Consider the following 16751-nt stretch of genomic DNA (forward strand, 5'->3'; position numbering starts at 1 on the left):
GGGGGCTGGGAGGAATCCGGCCCAGGAGCTGGGTGAGAACTGATATCCATAGCACGCACCTCACACAGGGATCACCCTTGTGTGTTCCCAGGGACATTCCACCTGCCGCCGCAGTCCACTTTCTTCCATCCTGAAATCGTAGTCTGTGAGCCCCAGGCCTGGCACGTGGCTCTTGCAGCCATGTGCACGAGTCTCCCTGTGCAAACAGCTCGCCATCCTGGCCTCTCCGGCGCAGTCCTGGCATGCGTAAACCAAGGATGAGACTATTGCTAAATGGAGACAAAACCATTCTCCAGACTCACGTGCGGGCTTATCTCCCCGGGGAGTTTCCTGAGAGCAGCTGGGCATACCGACGACACGCTTGGAAAGGCTAGGGGAACCGGAAAGAGCAAGCCACTGGGTTCCTAGGATGCAGTGTGGACAGAGAAATCACCGTCAGAGGTGTCTCCCCTCAGCCCCTCACTGTCTCCTGGTCCTTCTGTGCACTTCATGGGGGATTGGGGAACCAGCATCTCTTGCAGGAACTTGGGGCTGAGGAGGGTGGGGAAACGGCGACCTTCAGACACGGTACAGTAAGAAGAAAAGCACGGGGGAGGAAGGAAGGCTGGAACGAAGCGGAGGAAAAAAACCGAAATCGGCCGGGGAAGGAGGAAGGAAGGAAGGGGAGAGCGGCCAGGGGAGGCGGAACAATGAAGGTCTCGGCCGTCGGAGGCGCACGGTTCCGGCGGCACGTCCGTCCCACCCGGCTCGGCCGGCAGCTGCTCGCCGCGCAGCGTGTGGGCGCTGAGTCACCGGCCCCAGCGGGGAGCCGCCGTGCAGGTCTGGGGATGGGGCAGGCGGGTGGGGGGGGCTGGTTGGCATCTGCACACTTTTTTTTTCTTTCCTCTTTCATGAGGGCTATGTGCTGACTCCCACGTACGAGAACTCATTAAAACGCACGTACAGCCGCTCGCCTCCGGCTGCCCCCAGCTCCGCGGCGGCCTGCAGGAGGCGCCGGCGCCCCGCCGCTGAGCCCCGGCCTGTCCGAGGTCCCGCGCGCCCCGGGGCCGCGTCGGTCGTCCCCGCCTCCGGCTGCGCGCCACCGCGGGACCAGCCCGGCGCTGCCCTGGCCGCGGACACCGCTCCAGCTCTCCGCCACGCGACGCGCCCGGGTGCCGCGCTCAGCGCCGCGAGTCTGGCACGCAGTTGCGCAACCCGGGGAGTCCGGGAGCGCCTCGCTCACCCTGTCTCGCCTTGCCCCGGCTGCCACGCGAGGCGGCGACGTCCCGCGTCTCCTCGGAGCCTCTGTTTACTCCCAGCTCCCCCGCCCCCATACACCTCCGGGGACCCGCGTCTGGGCTCCCCACGTGGCGAAGAGAGCCCGTGACACCACTCTTCTCACCCGCTCCAGGAGACCTGTAACCAAGCCAGCTCTCCCTTGCACCCAGCGCTTCCCACCTCTCGGAGACCGAGGTCGAGACCCCGAGGCTCCCGGGCGCACCAGGGTCAGGGCCAGCCGTCCTCGCTGGACGGCATCAGTCGGAAATGAATCAGCATCGAGACAATTTATTGCTTTGCTGTTCGCATATCACCCATTTAATGTAAATAGATTATATTGAAAATGTTTCCTTCTTCCATAAGAGGTAATCAGGCTTACACACACATACACGCACGCTCACCATCTTGCAGCTCACGAAAACATTCACATCTTAAAATAAAGGGAGAAAGGGACAATACAATTGCTTTAAAATGCCCTTAATACAATATATAACGTACAAAAATATCTCTATATTTGAAGTTACAAAAAAAAATCTTGACAGCAACATACTTAAATATTGATAGTTACCTCTGTATGTACACAACGCATTGCACTTTTCCACTCTAGATTCTGGAAAGTTCAAGTAATCGGGAGGCTCGCGCCCCGTAGGCCGGCCGGGCAGTGGCTCAGACCCTTGCCCTGTGGGGGTCCGAGCGGTTATTTCATCCTCAGTCGCTCCTCTCCGTGAACCTGGCACACACACTCTCGGATTCCGCTGCCCCCTTGGGGCACTGGGCCTGCTCCCGGCTAAGGCGGCGTTGCCAAAGGGAGGAGGAGCTGCCGAGCAGGGCTTGCAGCCCGACGGTGCCTCTGGGACCCGGGGTCTGTGCAGGGCTGTCTCAGTCCAGTCCCCATCTGGCTCGCGAAGCCCTCGGGCCCCGAAAGGCTCGCCCAGCGGGATGCTCGCCCAGCCTGGTCGCCTACATCCGAAGCAGGGTGGTGAGCACTCGTGGCTCCCGGGAGGCTGGAGCCCTGCGCGCCCGTGGCTTGTAAGACACAAGAGTCCGACCCGAGCCGGCCTGGGGCAGGGAGCGCCGGCGGCGGCGGCCGTAACCTTGGGGGCTGATCTTGTTGCGGGGGGCGGTGTCGTCCTTGTCCTTGTCTGTGAACTGGTAGATCTGGTGTGCCAGGTTCTGCACCGTGCATGTCCCGAAGCGGCAGCCGAAGCTGCGGGTGCCTTGGAAATTTTTCATACTTTGGCGGTAACGCTTGACTCGGACGTGAGCGGCGTCCGGAGTGCTGCAAAAGGGGAAGGAAGGCAACTTGAAACCCCTTTTAAGCAAGGCTATGGCCCCAGCCACCACGAAGGGAAGCCGTGGAAGACCCGGGGAAGAGAGAAACTACCCCCAGACAACTGAGCCGAGCCGCAGACAGCGCGCACCCGCTCCCCGCCCCCCAGTGCCACGGGGGCTTAGTTACCTGGCCTTGGGGCTGCGGCTGGCACCTCTCACATCCAGGGGCCGAACGAAGGACTGGACAGGCTCGTCCTCCAGGGAAGCGAGCCCGATCAGGTAGCCGCTGGCCTCCGGCAGCTCTCTCTTGCCGCGACTTAGAGCCCACTTGTTCCACCTGGAAGACAGAAGCAGACAGAACTCGCGTGTGTCCTGGCAACCGCCCTGTCCCGTCACCTCCAGCCCCTGGGGACCAGCAATCAGTAGCCCCCTCCTCTGCTAGTACCCCAAAAGCGCTGCCCGGGACTCACTTCTTTCGGAACTCCGACGCCACGTCGAGCCGCGCGGCGTCCGCGCCCAGGAAGGCGAGCGAACCCAGGAACAAGAGGGCAATGGAAACCAACTTCATTCCGACGGCAATGCTAACACCCTGGCAAAAGGAAAGAGGAAAGGAACATGAGCACCCAGACCGGCTGCAAAGACCCGGACGGCGCGCTGGGCCAGCAGGGACCCTGGTGCGGGCGGGCTAAGCGCGCTCTGCCTGGCTCGAAAGGTTATCTCTTCGGCGCGCAGAGAGGCGCCAGGAGCGTTCGCACCCGTGGGGGCGGGTGATAGGTTGTGCAGTGGGGGAGGCCGCTGCACAGCGCCAGTCTCCCAGAGATTCTTCGCTCAACTTCGTGGAACTTGGTTGATAGAGCGAAAGGGAGACCGAGTATTTGGCGCGCCTGCAAGTGCATAGGAGCTGCACCCGGGATATAGGGTGCACCCCGCCAAGGACCTCCCCCAACCTCCCAACCTCCTGCCATAGTGGGTTGTTCCCAGCGCTCCCAGTTTTGGGCCTGAACAAGGGCCCGCTTTAAACCGCTGATCCTGCGGCACCTACCTGCTGATAGGGTGCTGTGGCGAAAACTTGGAGCAAAAAGTCTGATTGTCCCTTAGGCAATGGCCAAATCTTCAAGTCCAAGCCCGACTGCGGTGAGAAGCCAGAAGTGGCAGCTGGAGCTGTTCCGCCTAGTGTCACCAAGAAACCACTGAGTGGCCAGATCGGGTTCCTGCGCTTTTATAAGCGCTCGGGTTCCGCGCAGGGGGCGGGGCCTAGGCTGCCCTCGCCCCCCCACCCCCGTCCTCCGGCGCGCGCGCTCCGTCAGTCGGGCGCGCGCGGGTTGGGCCCGTAGGTGTGGGGTTGGCGGGGACACGGGAAGGGTCGAATCCTCCGTGCTCCCCGGCCCCAAGTGGGGCTCCCAGAGGGTGATGCAGAAACTGGCACAGCTCCGGCTGCCGGGGAGCAGGGTTCCTAAAGTAAGCCCAACGGGAAAGAGGGGAAGCACCGTGTCTCGGGATCCTCCTCCCGGGACCCAGGGTGCCTGGGGTGCGGGGGTCTCCAGCCGGAGACCCCAAAGAGCAAGGCGGGGAGCTAGAGCGCGCACGGCCGGAGCCTGGGTCTGCTGTCTTCAGGGCACCGCGCCCCCTGTCGGCTCAGCGTCTGACCCGGCCCCGACCCCAGGCTCCCGCCGAGCGCCTGGTGCAGGGGCCCGGAGCTGAGGCGAGAGCATCCGGGGCTCCTCAGCCCTCCCAGAGCCTCCCAGAGCCGGGGGTGCAGAAGATTTCACAATTCGGGCAAAACTCGGAGAGGCTGAATCTATAACTGGGATTTGAAAAGCGGACAGGGAAAGCTCTCTGAAGTCTCAGAATTGGCGTGCTTGTTTGGAAATTCAGGAATAGCCAATATTCCACCCCACCACCCCACCCCGTGTCTTCCAGTTATGCCTTATAAGGGGATAACCTGACGCTTGGCTCTGCTGCCTCGAGTCGCCCGTGGCAAACGTGAGGTTGGGCTGCCAAGGAGTGCAATACAGCCTCGCGTCGGTTCCTCGTTTGCAATCTGCGAGCAGTCACGTCCCTACCCCCTTTGATCTCCGCAGGAAACCTGAATGTGGGGAGGCTGTTGATAAAGTGGCTCTGGGGCCAGTTCCCCGGGCAGGAGACTGAAACTCAGGTAAGGGAAGTGCCCTTCCCCAAGTCACCCAGAAGGTGGGGAACAGTGGAGTCCTCACTTGGCCCTGCCAGCCAGCGTGGCCGCCGGGTGCGGCGGGGATTCTTGTAGGTTGGGGTCACCACCTCGTCAAGGGGGAGGGAAGCTCCCGGCCCGCGCCCCGACAGATGTGCCTGTTCACGAGGAATCAGCCCGAACACGTTTGTCCCCTGTCTGTGCGCTTCCATCCGCAGCTTCTCGACTCTGCCTCCCCTCCCGGGCGCAGACCCGGAAGGAAAGTTCAGATTTGTGCGTGCTCCCTGCTTGGCCTGCGGGTGTCTGGGGATTCCCATTGGAACTGTCCCATGGACCAAAGGGGAGACAGACCCCTGGCCAGGCTGGCGTTCCTCACCACCACCAGTACCAACACACACACACACACACACACACACACACACACACACACACACACACTCCATCCCAAATAGCAATCAGCAAACCACGTTGCTCCCTAATGTCCCCTTTTAGGACATGTCAACCACCAACCTGCTCTGCCAACAGTGGTGGTTCGGAGACCCTGAGGCCAAGGCGCTGGGAACCTCGCCCTTGGCGCTGCTGCTGTTGCTGCTGCTGCTGCTGCTGCTGCTGCTGCTGCTAGTGGCTCCGCTGACTTTTTCTCAGTAACTAACCGTGGATATTTAATGCATCCCGGTAAGCAGTGACCACCCGAGGTTATTGATTCTGAGGACTCTTTCCCCGAGGGAGTCCCCTGAGTGAGTGGCCCTGACTTCCAGAGGAAGGCGAGGTTCAGGCTGCTGTGCCTGGCTCTGCTCAGGACTTAGGGTGCAGAGGATCAGAAGGGTGGGGTGCAGGGGTGGCTCTTGTGTCAGCACCCCAGATGACAGGTACTACCGCAAGCCGGCTGCCGCTACAAGCCTCGTCAGCCCAATGGTGGTTTGTCCTGCTCATCTCTCCTCTCCTGGTCTGGTGCTTCCACTTCGCCCCCTGTGGAGTAGACTCCTCGCACCACCGCACCACCGATCCTGTGGCAACCCTCCTAGGATGCCACCTACCTGTCGCCAGCTACCTTTTGGGTCTGCTCCAGCTCGGGTTTTACTTTCATTTCTCCGGCGCACGCCTCAGACTGCTGGGGAGGTCAAGGACAGTTTGGGCGTGGGCCTCCTGCCAAGGAAGGTCCCGTGGTCTGGACTCGTTCCTTCTCGTCTGCGCCAGCCCTAGGGGCCTGCGGCTGCGGGCCAGTCTGCGGTTGTACCCAGTAGCCTGCTTCCCTGTGCCCTTCAGGAGAGCTGGTGATCCCGGGAGCTCTCGCCCTGGGGGGTGAGGTGGTTTGGGTTCAGACTTCTCTAGGAGCTGTGGGTGATGTGAACGAAGAAAGTAGACCGAGGGGCTCAACTCCGCCAGGCTCCAGTGCCACGGTCCCTCGGTGTGGCACCTGTGCCAGGAATTCCTACCTAAGGATCTGTCAGCCTGGGCACGCTTTGGGAATCTGGAGATTAGAGCTCTGACCCTTAAGAACCAAACCAATGTCATCAGGCCCTATGAGAGGGTTTTAGACTGCTACCATCCCGGGTGGGAAATCCAATAGGAAATGACTGACCTCAGAGTTCTCAGCCTCCGAGGGCATTCATATTTCCTGTGATCTCCTAGGCAGTCGGGATGTTGTTAATTTCGATGTTTCTTCCAGTTTAAGTTGTGTAGTCAAATCTCATTGGAGATGATATTCTGCCAGCTCTACTCTCAGACTAAGGATGGTCTCCCAATGAAACTGTTGAATTTATCTGGACAATAAGATGCTGGACTCTCCACATGGTCCATACCCGCAATGAACGAATCATGACTGGATATGATCTGTACTACTGTAACAATATGGAAGAATTCAATATGGGGGGAGGGCTTGGAGAGGGTCTGGGGGAATCCCAGAGGCTATGAAACTGTGTCATAAAATAATATAATTTTTTTTTTTTTTTAAGAACCAAACCAGTCTTTCTTGAACGAAGCCGTGGCCTGGATTGACAGCTCCGGGGATTTTTCTGGGGGTGAGGTCAAACAAAAGATGAAGAATTTGGGCCCAGCGCAAGGGCTCAATTGCCTAATCCTTCTCTTGTAAGCTCCAGGATCTCATATGGGTCCCTGTTCCTGTTCTTGTTCCTCTGGCTGCACTGCTTCCTAAATGGCTCCCTGCTTGTGGCCTGGAAAAGCAGCAGAAGGTGATCCAAAACTTTGGGACCCTGCACCTACACGCGAGATGCTGAGGAAGCTCCTGGATCCTGTCTTTGGATCAGCTCAGTTCTGGCCATTTCAGCCATTTGGAGAGTGAACCAGTGGATGGAGGATCTTGATCTTTCTATCTCTCGTCCTCTCTGTAGATCTGCCTTTCCAATACAAATAAATAAATCTTTTTTAAAAATGGAGAATTTGCCCAAAGGTTGGTCTTCTATTTTTTTTTTTTCCATTCGTGGAGTCTCAAATTGGCTTACTTAAGCATGGTTAAAGACAAACAACTTCCCCACTCCCCCATCCCCCATTTGTCCCCCCCCCCCAAAAAAAAACCTCCCAAGAATGTGCTTTGGTTCCTGGTCCTATCTAGAAGGAAACACCCCAGCCTCAGCTCTGCTCCCCGGTGATTTGTTAACATGCTTCATCCATTCAAGTTGTAGAGATTGTAGATTCACATTGAGCATGGTCAGTGCAAGGAAGGAAGGAAGGAAGTGAAGGAAGAAACATCTTTAACTTCTCCCTGCAGAGAAAAAAAAATAAAGAAAAGCAATCCTGGTAATGAAGGTCCACTTTAAAAAAAATTATATTTCAAGGTCAGATGATAAACCCACAAAGCATGGCCATAAATATGTACCTCCTACATTAAGATCTATGTACCCATATGCAGAAGGCATGCTGAAGAATGCAGTTTCAATTTCTTCTAAAACTTTATGTTGAATTATTTTTAGGTCCTAAATCCAAGCCTTATTCTTAGTAATGTTTGGAGTTTAAAAAATATATATATGTGTAGTGGCAGTTTCTCAGCTAACTCTGTGCACATGCTCGCTAAAGCCAAGGTGACCCATACTTGGTTCTTCCAGAAAAGTAATAAGAGAAACAATAAATAATATTAATGAGAGTAATAAGAATAACTGAAATGTGAGTAGCTGAGTGCATTGCGTAAGGATCTTAGATGCCCCTCTTTCCAAACAGGAAATTTTATGATGTTTCCATTATTCATATAGTTCAAAATGCCTGGGAGACTGAGGGCTTGTTTACAAAGTTCTCCTGAAAACAAGGTTCAAGACGCATCCTGGAGTCATAACACAAAGTGGTCTGGAGAAAAGACGCAATCAGCCTTGGTCATTCACTGGCAGAAGCAAAGCAGGATGCAAGGCCCAGGCTGCTGTCCTGGGAATCTTGGACTTCTTTAAAGAGCTAATAAAAATATAATTTTTTTCCAGAAAAATGAGCATGTACAGAAACCAAATGAAGTACATAGGCATAAAATTACAAACTCACAGATTGTCATATATAGATATGTGCATACACATACACATGTAAAATGTTTCTGTGTATTTCATTTCTGTCTGGTTTGAAGCAGTGGGACAGAGAAAACACTTAGCCTTCCTTTACAGCATGGTATTTTAGAGAGGTGGGTGCTGTGGTACAAAGGGTCAAGCTTGGGACTTCCGCATCTCATATCCGAGTTCAGTTTGAGAACCTACTCCTGTGTTTCCGATCCTGCTTCCTGAAAAGGCATTGGAGGATGGACCCAATCCTTGGGTCCCTGACATTCATGTGGGAGACCAGGATGGAATTCTTAGCTCTTGGCGTAAGCCTGGCCCAGCCCTGGCTGTTGTGGACATTTGGGGAGTTAATCAAAGGATGGAAAAAATACAGCTGCTCTCTCTTTCTGCCTCTCTGCCTTTTAAATAAATAAATAAATCTTTTTAAAAAAATTGCAGTGCATCAGCATGAAGAAAAGTAGCACTTTTGCTGCCTCCTTTTTACAGCCATGTACAAAACAGACAGAAAGTGCCTGTGTACCATATAGACAGAGGGCAAACCTCCCCAAAGCTTCAAAAAGCTGTAGTTGGCAGGATGAGTGGAGGTAAACCCAAGGACGCATACTCCAAGAGAAATGTACTACTGCTAGCACAATGAGAGTCATTAATGAATGAATGATAAAAAGATTAATTAGGTAATTTGGGGTCAGTCCTAGTTAAGCAAAATGCAGTCATGCTGCTGCTATATCCAGGCAGGAATCTTGGACCACCAGATCAGAAGGATCATTGAAGGGGCTGCGATGTGGAACAACAGGATAAGCTGCCCCTTGGAATACCCACATCTCATATTAAAGTGGCACCAGTCCCACCTCTGCGTTCAATCTAGTTTCCTGCTAATGAGCCCAGGAAACAGCAAATGAGGGTGCAATGCTTGGATTGCCACCTGTTTGGGAGATGCAGACGAGGTGCTTAGCTGCTGGTTTTGGTTTGGCCCAGCCCAAGCTGTTGCAGACATTGGGGACATGAACCAGCAAATGGAGAGAACTGGAAGGTTTCTCTCTGTCTCTTCCTCTCTCTAATACACTGCCTCTCAAATAAACAAAATTTTTTTTAATGAAAAAGTAAAAGTAAAAACAACATTTATAAAATTCCCACAGGAATATATCCATGGTTGTAAACAGTGGTAAGTGTTCTAAAGAAAAAGCAAGACCAGGAGTACCTGAGGTTCCAAATGGAGGGCCCAGAGATGGCAATGGATTTTATACATCAAGGGGAAATGGAAAAAAGTATGTCTTATCCTGATGTGCTAATGGAAGATGGGACGCACTGAAAATGGAGCACTTTGTCATTGGTGACGTGGGAATACTTAAAGACAGGCAATCCATGATCTAATACATACATTTATTTAAAAGATTGTTTTCACTGGGCCAGGCAGCGTGGCCTAGCAGCTAAAGTCCTCGCCTTGAACGCCCGGGATCCTATATGGGCGCCGGTTCTAATCCCCGCAGCCCCGCTTCCCATCCAGCTCCCTGCTTGTGGCCTGGGAAAGCAGTCGAGGACGGCCCAAAGCTTTGGGACTCTGCACTGTGTGGGATACCAGGAAGAAGTTCCTGGATCCTGGCTTCGGATTGGCATAGCATCAGCTGTTGCACTCACTTGGGGAGTGAATCATCGGACAGAAGATCTTCCTCTCTGTCTCTCCTCCTCTCTGTATATATGACTTTCCAATAAATAAATTAATCTTTCAAAAAAAAAGAGATTGTTTTCACTACTGAATGTTGCCAATGGATTAAAGATAAACAAGTCTGAACAAGTCTGGAGACAGGACAACACAGGCAATCTGGAGAGAAGGGAGAGGGCCTAGCTTTGAGAAAGCAGAGGAGGATAGTTCAAGTTCTTAGGCCCCTGCACTCACAAGAGAGACCTGGAAGAAGCTCCTAGTTCCTGGTGTCAGATCAGCTCAGTTCTAGCTGTTGTGGACACATGGGGATTGAACCAGTGGATGGGAGAGCTCTTGTCTCTCACTGTCTCTGTTTAACTTTACGTTTCAAATAAAAATAAATCTTTGAGAGAGAGAGAGAGAGAGAGAGAGAGAGAGAGAGAGTGCACATACATACCTAGCTCCTACAGCTCCATAAATTCTTTCCTACCATCCTTCCCACAAATTCACTCCATCCTAAACTGTGCCAGTGGAGCTAGCTTTGTTCACTGGCACAGTACCTGATCTCAGAAGAGCTGGCACTGCATTTTATGCTCTGCTGAAGTCATCTGGAAATTCCCAATGATTTTTGAATGTGAGGTCCTAAATTTCCATTTTGCAGGAAGCTACTACAAGCTATGTAGCCAGTCCTCCTCACCAAATATGCAATCCAAGTAAAAGCAACTTCCAGGCTCTCACATTTCTTATGTACAGTGGAGCTGCCAATGTTGGGAGTCCTTCAAGATAATGCCAAGATGCCATTGTTCAGCCCCCCCACCATGTGAAAGCAATTACAAGATGCTTGCCAGGAGGCCATCCCTGAAATCTCTTCCTTGCTCAGGGTAGACAGCATATGTTTGCTGTACAAATCTAACTTTTAAGACAGGGTCTGTAGCCGGCTTACTGTGCTGAAGTTTTACCTGTAAAGACGGCCGGGAACCCAGTTATGAAGCTATTATAGGCATCAGATAGGAGGTACTAATGGTTTTGACTAGTGGGGCAGCATAAGGGTAGAGAAAAGTGGACATACGTGGGAAGTAGGAGTGAGAAGGACTGAATGACGAATGTGGTGTCATGAGGGAGGCAGGTGTCAAGGGTAAAAATCACGGAGCTTTTGCTTAGACCACTTAGCAGTTGGAGATTTGGCAGTGGGTCGGGGGATTTTCCACCACAGCTACTTGGTTTCTTCTGCTGTGTTTTGGTAGAGGCAATCTGAAGAATCCCTAGCCCTGCCTGCTGAGGTGTGGTCGCATCTAAGACTCCTGCACTGTCACTCTGAACCATAGTGGCTAACCACAGGAAGCACTTGAAATGACTGCAGATCAACCACTCACCTCATGACAGCCTGCTGTAGGAGCCATGGGCCCACCAGCCTTGCTCAGGGGCAGTTAGTTCCCCTTTGTCTTCTAAAGCTGAAAAGAATGACATTTGTAGGGGACACATTATTGTTGTGTTGCATGGCTTGCCTTGCTTTCTGCCCCTGCCAGTCTCCACCAAAACAGATCTGGGCTTGCTTCACTCCCTCACTGGTGAAATGTGATGGTGTGGCCCGCAGCCAACCTCAGCAGCAGGGTTGCTTTGTCAGGGCTTATCAGTTTCAGCAGCCTGGCAGCTGTGTGCTGAGAAGCAAAGCACAATGTCAGCGTGTGGTAAATATGCTCACATATGTGTATACTCACAGTGCCTTATATTATGATTGGAAGGTGTGCGGCAGTTCCTATCCCTTGGAGCTGGTGTTCTGGCATAGTGAGTAAAGCCTCTGCTTGCAATCCTGGCATCCCATATGGATACTGGTTCAAGTCTGATAGCTGTTCTGAGCAAGTACCAACTTATGGACTGGGAAAGCAATGGAGGATGGTGCAAGTCTCGAGGTCTCTCTCCATGTGGGAGATCTGGATGAGGCTCTAGGCTCTGGCTTTGGCATGGCCCAGTCCTGGGTGCTGTGGCCATGTGGGGAATGAACCAGTGCATGGAAGATATCTTTGTCACTATTTCTCCTTCCCTCTCTGTAACTCTGGGAGAGGGAGAGAGAGAGGGGATCGGGGGGAGAGAGAGAATGAGAATGTGGCCTGGCATGGTAGCCTAGTGGCTAAAGTCCTGAACTTGCATGCATCAGGAGCTCATATGGGCACCAGTTCTAATCCCAGCAGCTTTGCTTCCCATCCAGCTCCCTGCTTGTGGCCTGTGAAACCAGTCGAGGAAAATCCAAAGTATTGGGATACTGCACCCGTGTGGGAGACTTGGAAGGAGCTCCAGGCTCTGGCTTCAGATCGGCTCAGCTCCAGCCACTGCTGCCGCTTGGGAAGTGAATCAGTGGACAGAAGATTTTCTTCTCTGTCTCTCCTCTCTGTATATCCATTTAAAAAAAAATCTTAAAAGAAAAAGGAAGAAAGAAAATAAGATCACTATGCGATGGAATCCCCAATTACAGTGGACTGGTGATCTACTTCTTATATGAAATATACTTAAAGGCATTTGATTCTAGAAATGAAAACAAACTTTGATTTAAAAAAAATAGGGGGATGGGCCCGGCGTGGTGGCACAAGTGGTTAAGGTCCTCGCCTTGCACGCCCCTGGATCCCATATGGGAGCCGGTTCTATCCCAGCAGCCCCGCTTCCCTTCCAGCTCCCTGCCTGTGGCCCGGGAAAGCAGTCGAGAATGGCCCAAAGCTTTGGGACCCTGCACCCGCGTGGGAGACCTGAAAGAGGCTCCTGGCTTCGGATCGGCATAGCATCGACCGTTGTGCTCACTTGGGGAGTGAATCGTTGGATGGAAGATCTTCCTCTCTGTCTCTCCTCTCTGTATATCTGCCTTTCCAATAAAAAAAAATTTAAAAATAAATGTTTAAAAAATAATAAAAATAAAAATAAAAAAATAGGGGTGGACAGTGTGGTACAGTAGGCTAAACAGTCACTTTTTCACCCAGATTCCTACTGAAGTACTTGGGTTCGAGTCCCACCTCTGTCCCTGATCCAGTGTTGCTGTTAATGCACTTTTGGAGCTGGGGTCGATACTGACTTGGGTACTGCGTCCTTATCAACCACAGGAGGCATCCTAATGGAGTTCCTGGCCCTTGGCTTTGGCCTAGTCTAGCCCCAGTCATTGTGGGCATTTGGGGACTAAACTAGTGGGTGGCAGATTTCAGTCTGTCTCTGTTACCTTGCCTTCCAAACAATGTAAATTAAAAAAAACAAAAGTGAAAAAAAATTGGCTACTGTCAAGTAATTTCAAATATAACCCAAAAAAGTGAAAGCAGATGCTCAAATAGTTGTGTGTACATCTACATAGCAGCACTATTCACAATGCCAAAAGGTGGGAACACCCCCAAATTAGCCATTAATAGAGGAACACCATATGGTATACACATACAATGGAATATTCTTTGGCTATAGATGAAGTCAATATTGACACTTCACTAGGATGCCACAAGGTATTACTGATGTTGTCACAGGGAAACAATGTACTACATGAAAAAATCCAGTTCTGAAGAGCTACGTTATCATATTATTCCATTTATAGAATACATCCACAATAGGTGATTCCACAGGGACAGAAAGTAAATTGGTGTTTGGCAGGGGTTTGGGTGATGGAGGAATGGAAGTGACTGCTGAATAGCTATGGAATTTCCTTTTGAGTGATAAAATGTTTTGGTAGATAATCAGACACGATAGATGCACACCATTTTGAATGTAATGAATGCCCCTGAATTGCACACTTTAAAAAGGCAAGGGGCAAGCTTTTGGCACAAGGATTGTGTCAACACTGGGGATGTACACATTCCAGGTCAGAGTACCTGGTTTAAGACCTGAAGCCCAGGATTCTGACAACCCTGGGAGGCAATAGGTGCTTGGGTTCCTGTCAGCCATGTGGGAGACCCACACTGCACTTCAGGATCCTAGCTTTGACCTAGTCCAGTCCTGCTGTTTTGGTCATATGGATAGTAAACCAGTCTCCTCTCTTCTCCTTTCCTTCTCCCAGCCTCCCTCCCTCCCTTTTATTTTTTTCTTACTTTTAAGAGTTATTAATTTTAAAAAGTTACACATAGAGACATCTATTCACTGGTTCACTATCTAAATGACCCAGATGGCCAGGGCTGGGCCGGCAGCCTGGAAACCTATGTCGATTCCCCACATTTGTTGTAGAGGCCCAAGTTTTTGAGCCATCCTTTGCTGCTTTCCCAGGCACATTAGCAGGAAACTGGATCATAACCTGAGTAGCTGGGGCTGAACTTATATATATGCTTACTTATATGGCATGCTGGCAAAGTAACCTGACGTACCACAATGCTGGTTACACTTTCAAATAAATAACAATTTTCAAAAAACAAAATGATTCATTTGCAATATGTGAATCTTACTCCAATTTTTAAAACAATTGGGAAGGCATATGATGGTTGTGCTAAAAATGCACTATACAAAAGGAGTCACTCAAAGATCTAACAGATACAGACATGCTTCAAAATGCTCATTATCCCCCCCGCCTTTTTTTTTTTTGAAGATGATTTATTTGAAAGGCAGAGTGACACAGAGAAAAGCTTTCCATCTTTGGTTTCATTTTCCAAAGGGCCCTAACAACTAACACTGGGCCAGGAAGAGGCCGAGATGTGGGAGCTCCAGCCTGGTCTCCCACATGGGTGGCAGGGGCTGTCACAAGTGCATTAGCAGGAAGCTGGATCAGAGGCAGAGTGGCTGGGACTCAGGTAGAATATCAGTGTCACAACTGATGCCTAAATTGATATTCCCTTTATTCATTTATGTAAGATTCACTCATTTTACTTGAAAGGCAGAGATACAGATGGGGACACACACACACACACACACACACACACATTTTCCATATACTGACTCATTCTCTAAATGATTGTGATGGCCAAAGCTGAGCCTGCCCAAAGCCAGGGACCATGAGCTTCTTCAAACTCTCTTACATGGGCACAGGGTACCAAGTCCTTGGACCATTCAAGCTGCCATTCCAGGCTCTTAGCAGAGAGGTGCACTAGAAGTGGAGCAGCCAGGACACAAATGGGGACCGCTATGGGATGCTGGCGCTGCAGAGCAGGTGTTGACATTACTTGCTATGGCACAGTGCTGAGTCCCCTTTACTTTTAAAAGGGTTTGTTTATATGAAATGGAGCAAGAGATAAAGAGAGACACATAAAGAAAACTTCAATGTACTGTTCACTCCCTAAATGGCTGAAAAGCTGAGGCTCATCGAGGCTGAAGCTAGGAGCCTCGAGTCCCACCTGGGTCAAACCCACCTGTGGGCCATCTTCTGTGGCTTTCTCAGGTGCTTTAGCATGAAGCTGGGCCCGAAGTGAAGCACCCCAGACTCAAAGCAGTGTTCTGATATAGAATGTCCATGTTGCATACAGCAGCTTAACCTGTCGCTCCACAACACCAGCCCGCCCGCACCGCTGCCCTTCCCCCACCCCCACTCCTTTCTTGATGTAATTCTATCTTCCCAGGACCTTTTGGCAGTCCCTTTCCAGGTTTTACTTATTTTTCTGAGAAGCTCCAGGGAGCAGAATCAGGGGAAGTCACTGCACGACAACTCCCGACTTAATGAGAAAGAACTTTTGAACAAAAGGGCCGCTAAGCTGCTGCACAGCTGCATCCCAGGGAAATCCTACTGCCCGTTCCTGAGAGCGATCCTAGGGAAGTGATGAAGGGGATTTGTACCTGGGAGCAGGACCATGGGGGTGTTTAGTTGTTTTTCAAGATTCACGCATCCTCTCTTCAGCACTGCCTGCTTGATAATTAGCCATGCGTGGATGAGGCCCTGGAGATGAAGCACTCTGCCAGGTTCAGTTTTAGCGCCATCTATTCAGTGTGCAGAGGAAAATGTGGCTCCGAAAGGGAGACTTTTGTTGTCAAACAGAATAAATTCGCAGGACATGAACAGCCATCCCTTGAAATTCTGCGCTCAGAATGCTAGCCTTTTTTCCTTCCTGCTGGCGGCGGGCAGCAACTGCACACGGCACTCATCCCCAACACTTGTTAAGCACCCACTATATCCTGAGAGCTTCTTTGGGTAGACGTTAAAGACTCAACCCTCCTTTGTCAGTGACCAGTGCTAACCTGTCTCGAAGATTTATTTGAAAACCTGGGGACGTCCAGAAACTTGCCTACTCCCCTTGTTCATTCTGTACTACCAACGCTTCACAGGATATTAACAAATGACAAAGTAAGTTCATCTGAGTGTCGCACCATTCCTTTTCGAAATGATTAATACAAGGTGCAGACAAAACAAAAACGCCTAAGAGATCTGAAGGAGCCTTATTAGATGGGATGGTGAGGCCAAGGGAGCCTGCTGTCAAGCACCTGCTCCTCCTGCGAGGCCTGGCACCGCAGCGGGAGGGCGAGGCTCCCGGGGAGCAGGAGGATCCCGGGGATGCCGCGTTCCTCGGTGGAATCCAGCTCCCCCGCGCGCTCCGGGGGAAGCCCGGGCCGCCCCGCGCCGACCCCCGCAGGCAGGCCGGGGCAGGACCCCGGCCCTCCCGCGCCCTCTCGGCTGCCGCTTCGGACATAAACAGGAAACGTGCCGCGAAAGCCCTGGCGGTGCACATTCCTCGGCTTCCAGTTCCAGAGGCCGGAGAATTCCCGCTTCGGTGGTGGTGTTGGTGACCAGCTGAGAAAGCTGCAAACTTTCCCAAGTGGTCCTTTACACCCTCCCAAGGCCCTTCTCCCAAACCCACAGAGAACAGACAGGAAGGAAGAAGGGACCCCGGCCGCAAGGAGCCCCGCAGCGGCGGTGCGCGCCCCGGCCTGGCCCCCGGCCGTGCGTGTCCGGGGGCGGCGGGCAGCGCTCGGCCAGCCCGGGGCCCGGAGTCGCTCGGGGCCGGCCGGGAGGGGGCGGGGAGGTGCGCGGCGCGCGGTGCGGCGCAGGCGC

General features: G+C 52.2%; 1 protein-coding gene across 1 annotated transcript; it reads right to left on the reverse strand.

The window, feature by feature from the left end:
* Nucleotides 1-1627: 1627 nt before the first annotated feature.
* Nucleotides 1628-3702, reverse strand: ADM (adrenomedullin). Its single transcript, XM_040988955.1, has 4 exons — nucleotides 3572-3702; nucleotides 3000-3118; nucleotides 2717-2866; nucleotides 1628-2536 (listed from the first exon to the last, which is right to left on the reverse strand). Exons 2-4 carry the CDS (start codon nucleotides 3095-3097, stop codon nucleotides 2218-2220), a joined length of 567 nt encoding a protein of 188 aa, XP_040844889.1. The 5' UTR covers nucleotides 3098-3118; nucleotides 3572-3702; the 3' UTR covers nucleotides 1628-2217.
* Between the last annotated feature and the right edge of the window lie 13049 nt (nucleotides 3703-16751).

This window comes from Ochotona curzoniae, unplaced genomic scaffold, assembly GCF_017591425.1.
Source record: "Ochotona curzoniae isolate NIBS_2020 unplaced genomic scaffold, NIBS_Ocur_1.0 contig_517, whole genome shotgun sequence".
NCBI lineage: Eukaryota > Metazoa > Chordata > Mammalia > Lagomorpha > Ochotonidae > Ochotona > Ochotona curzoniae.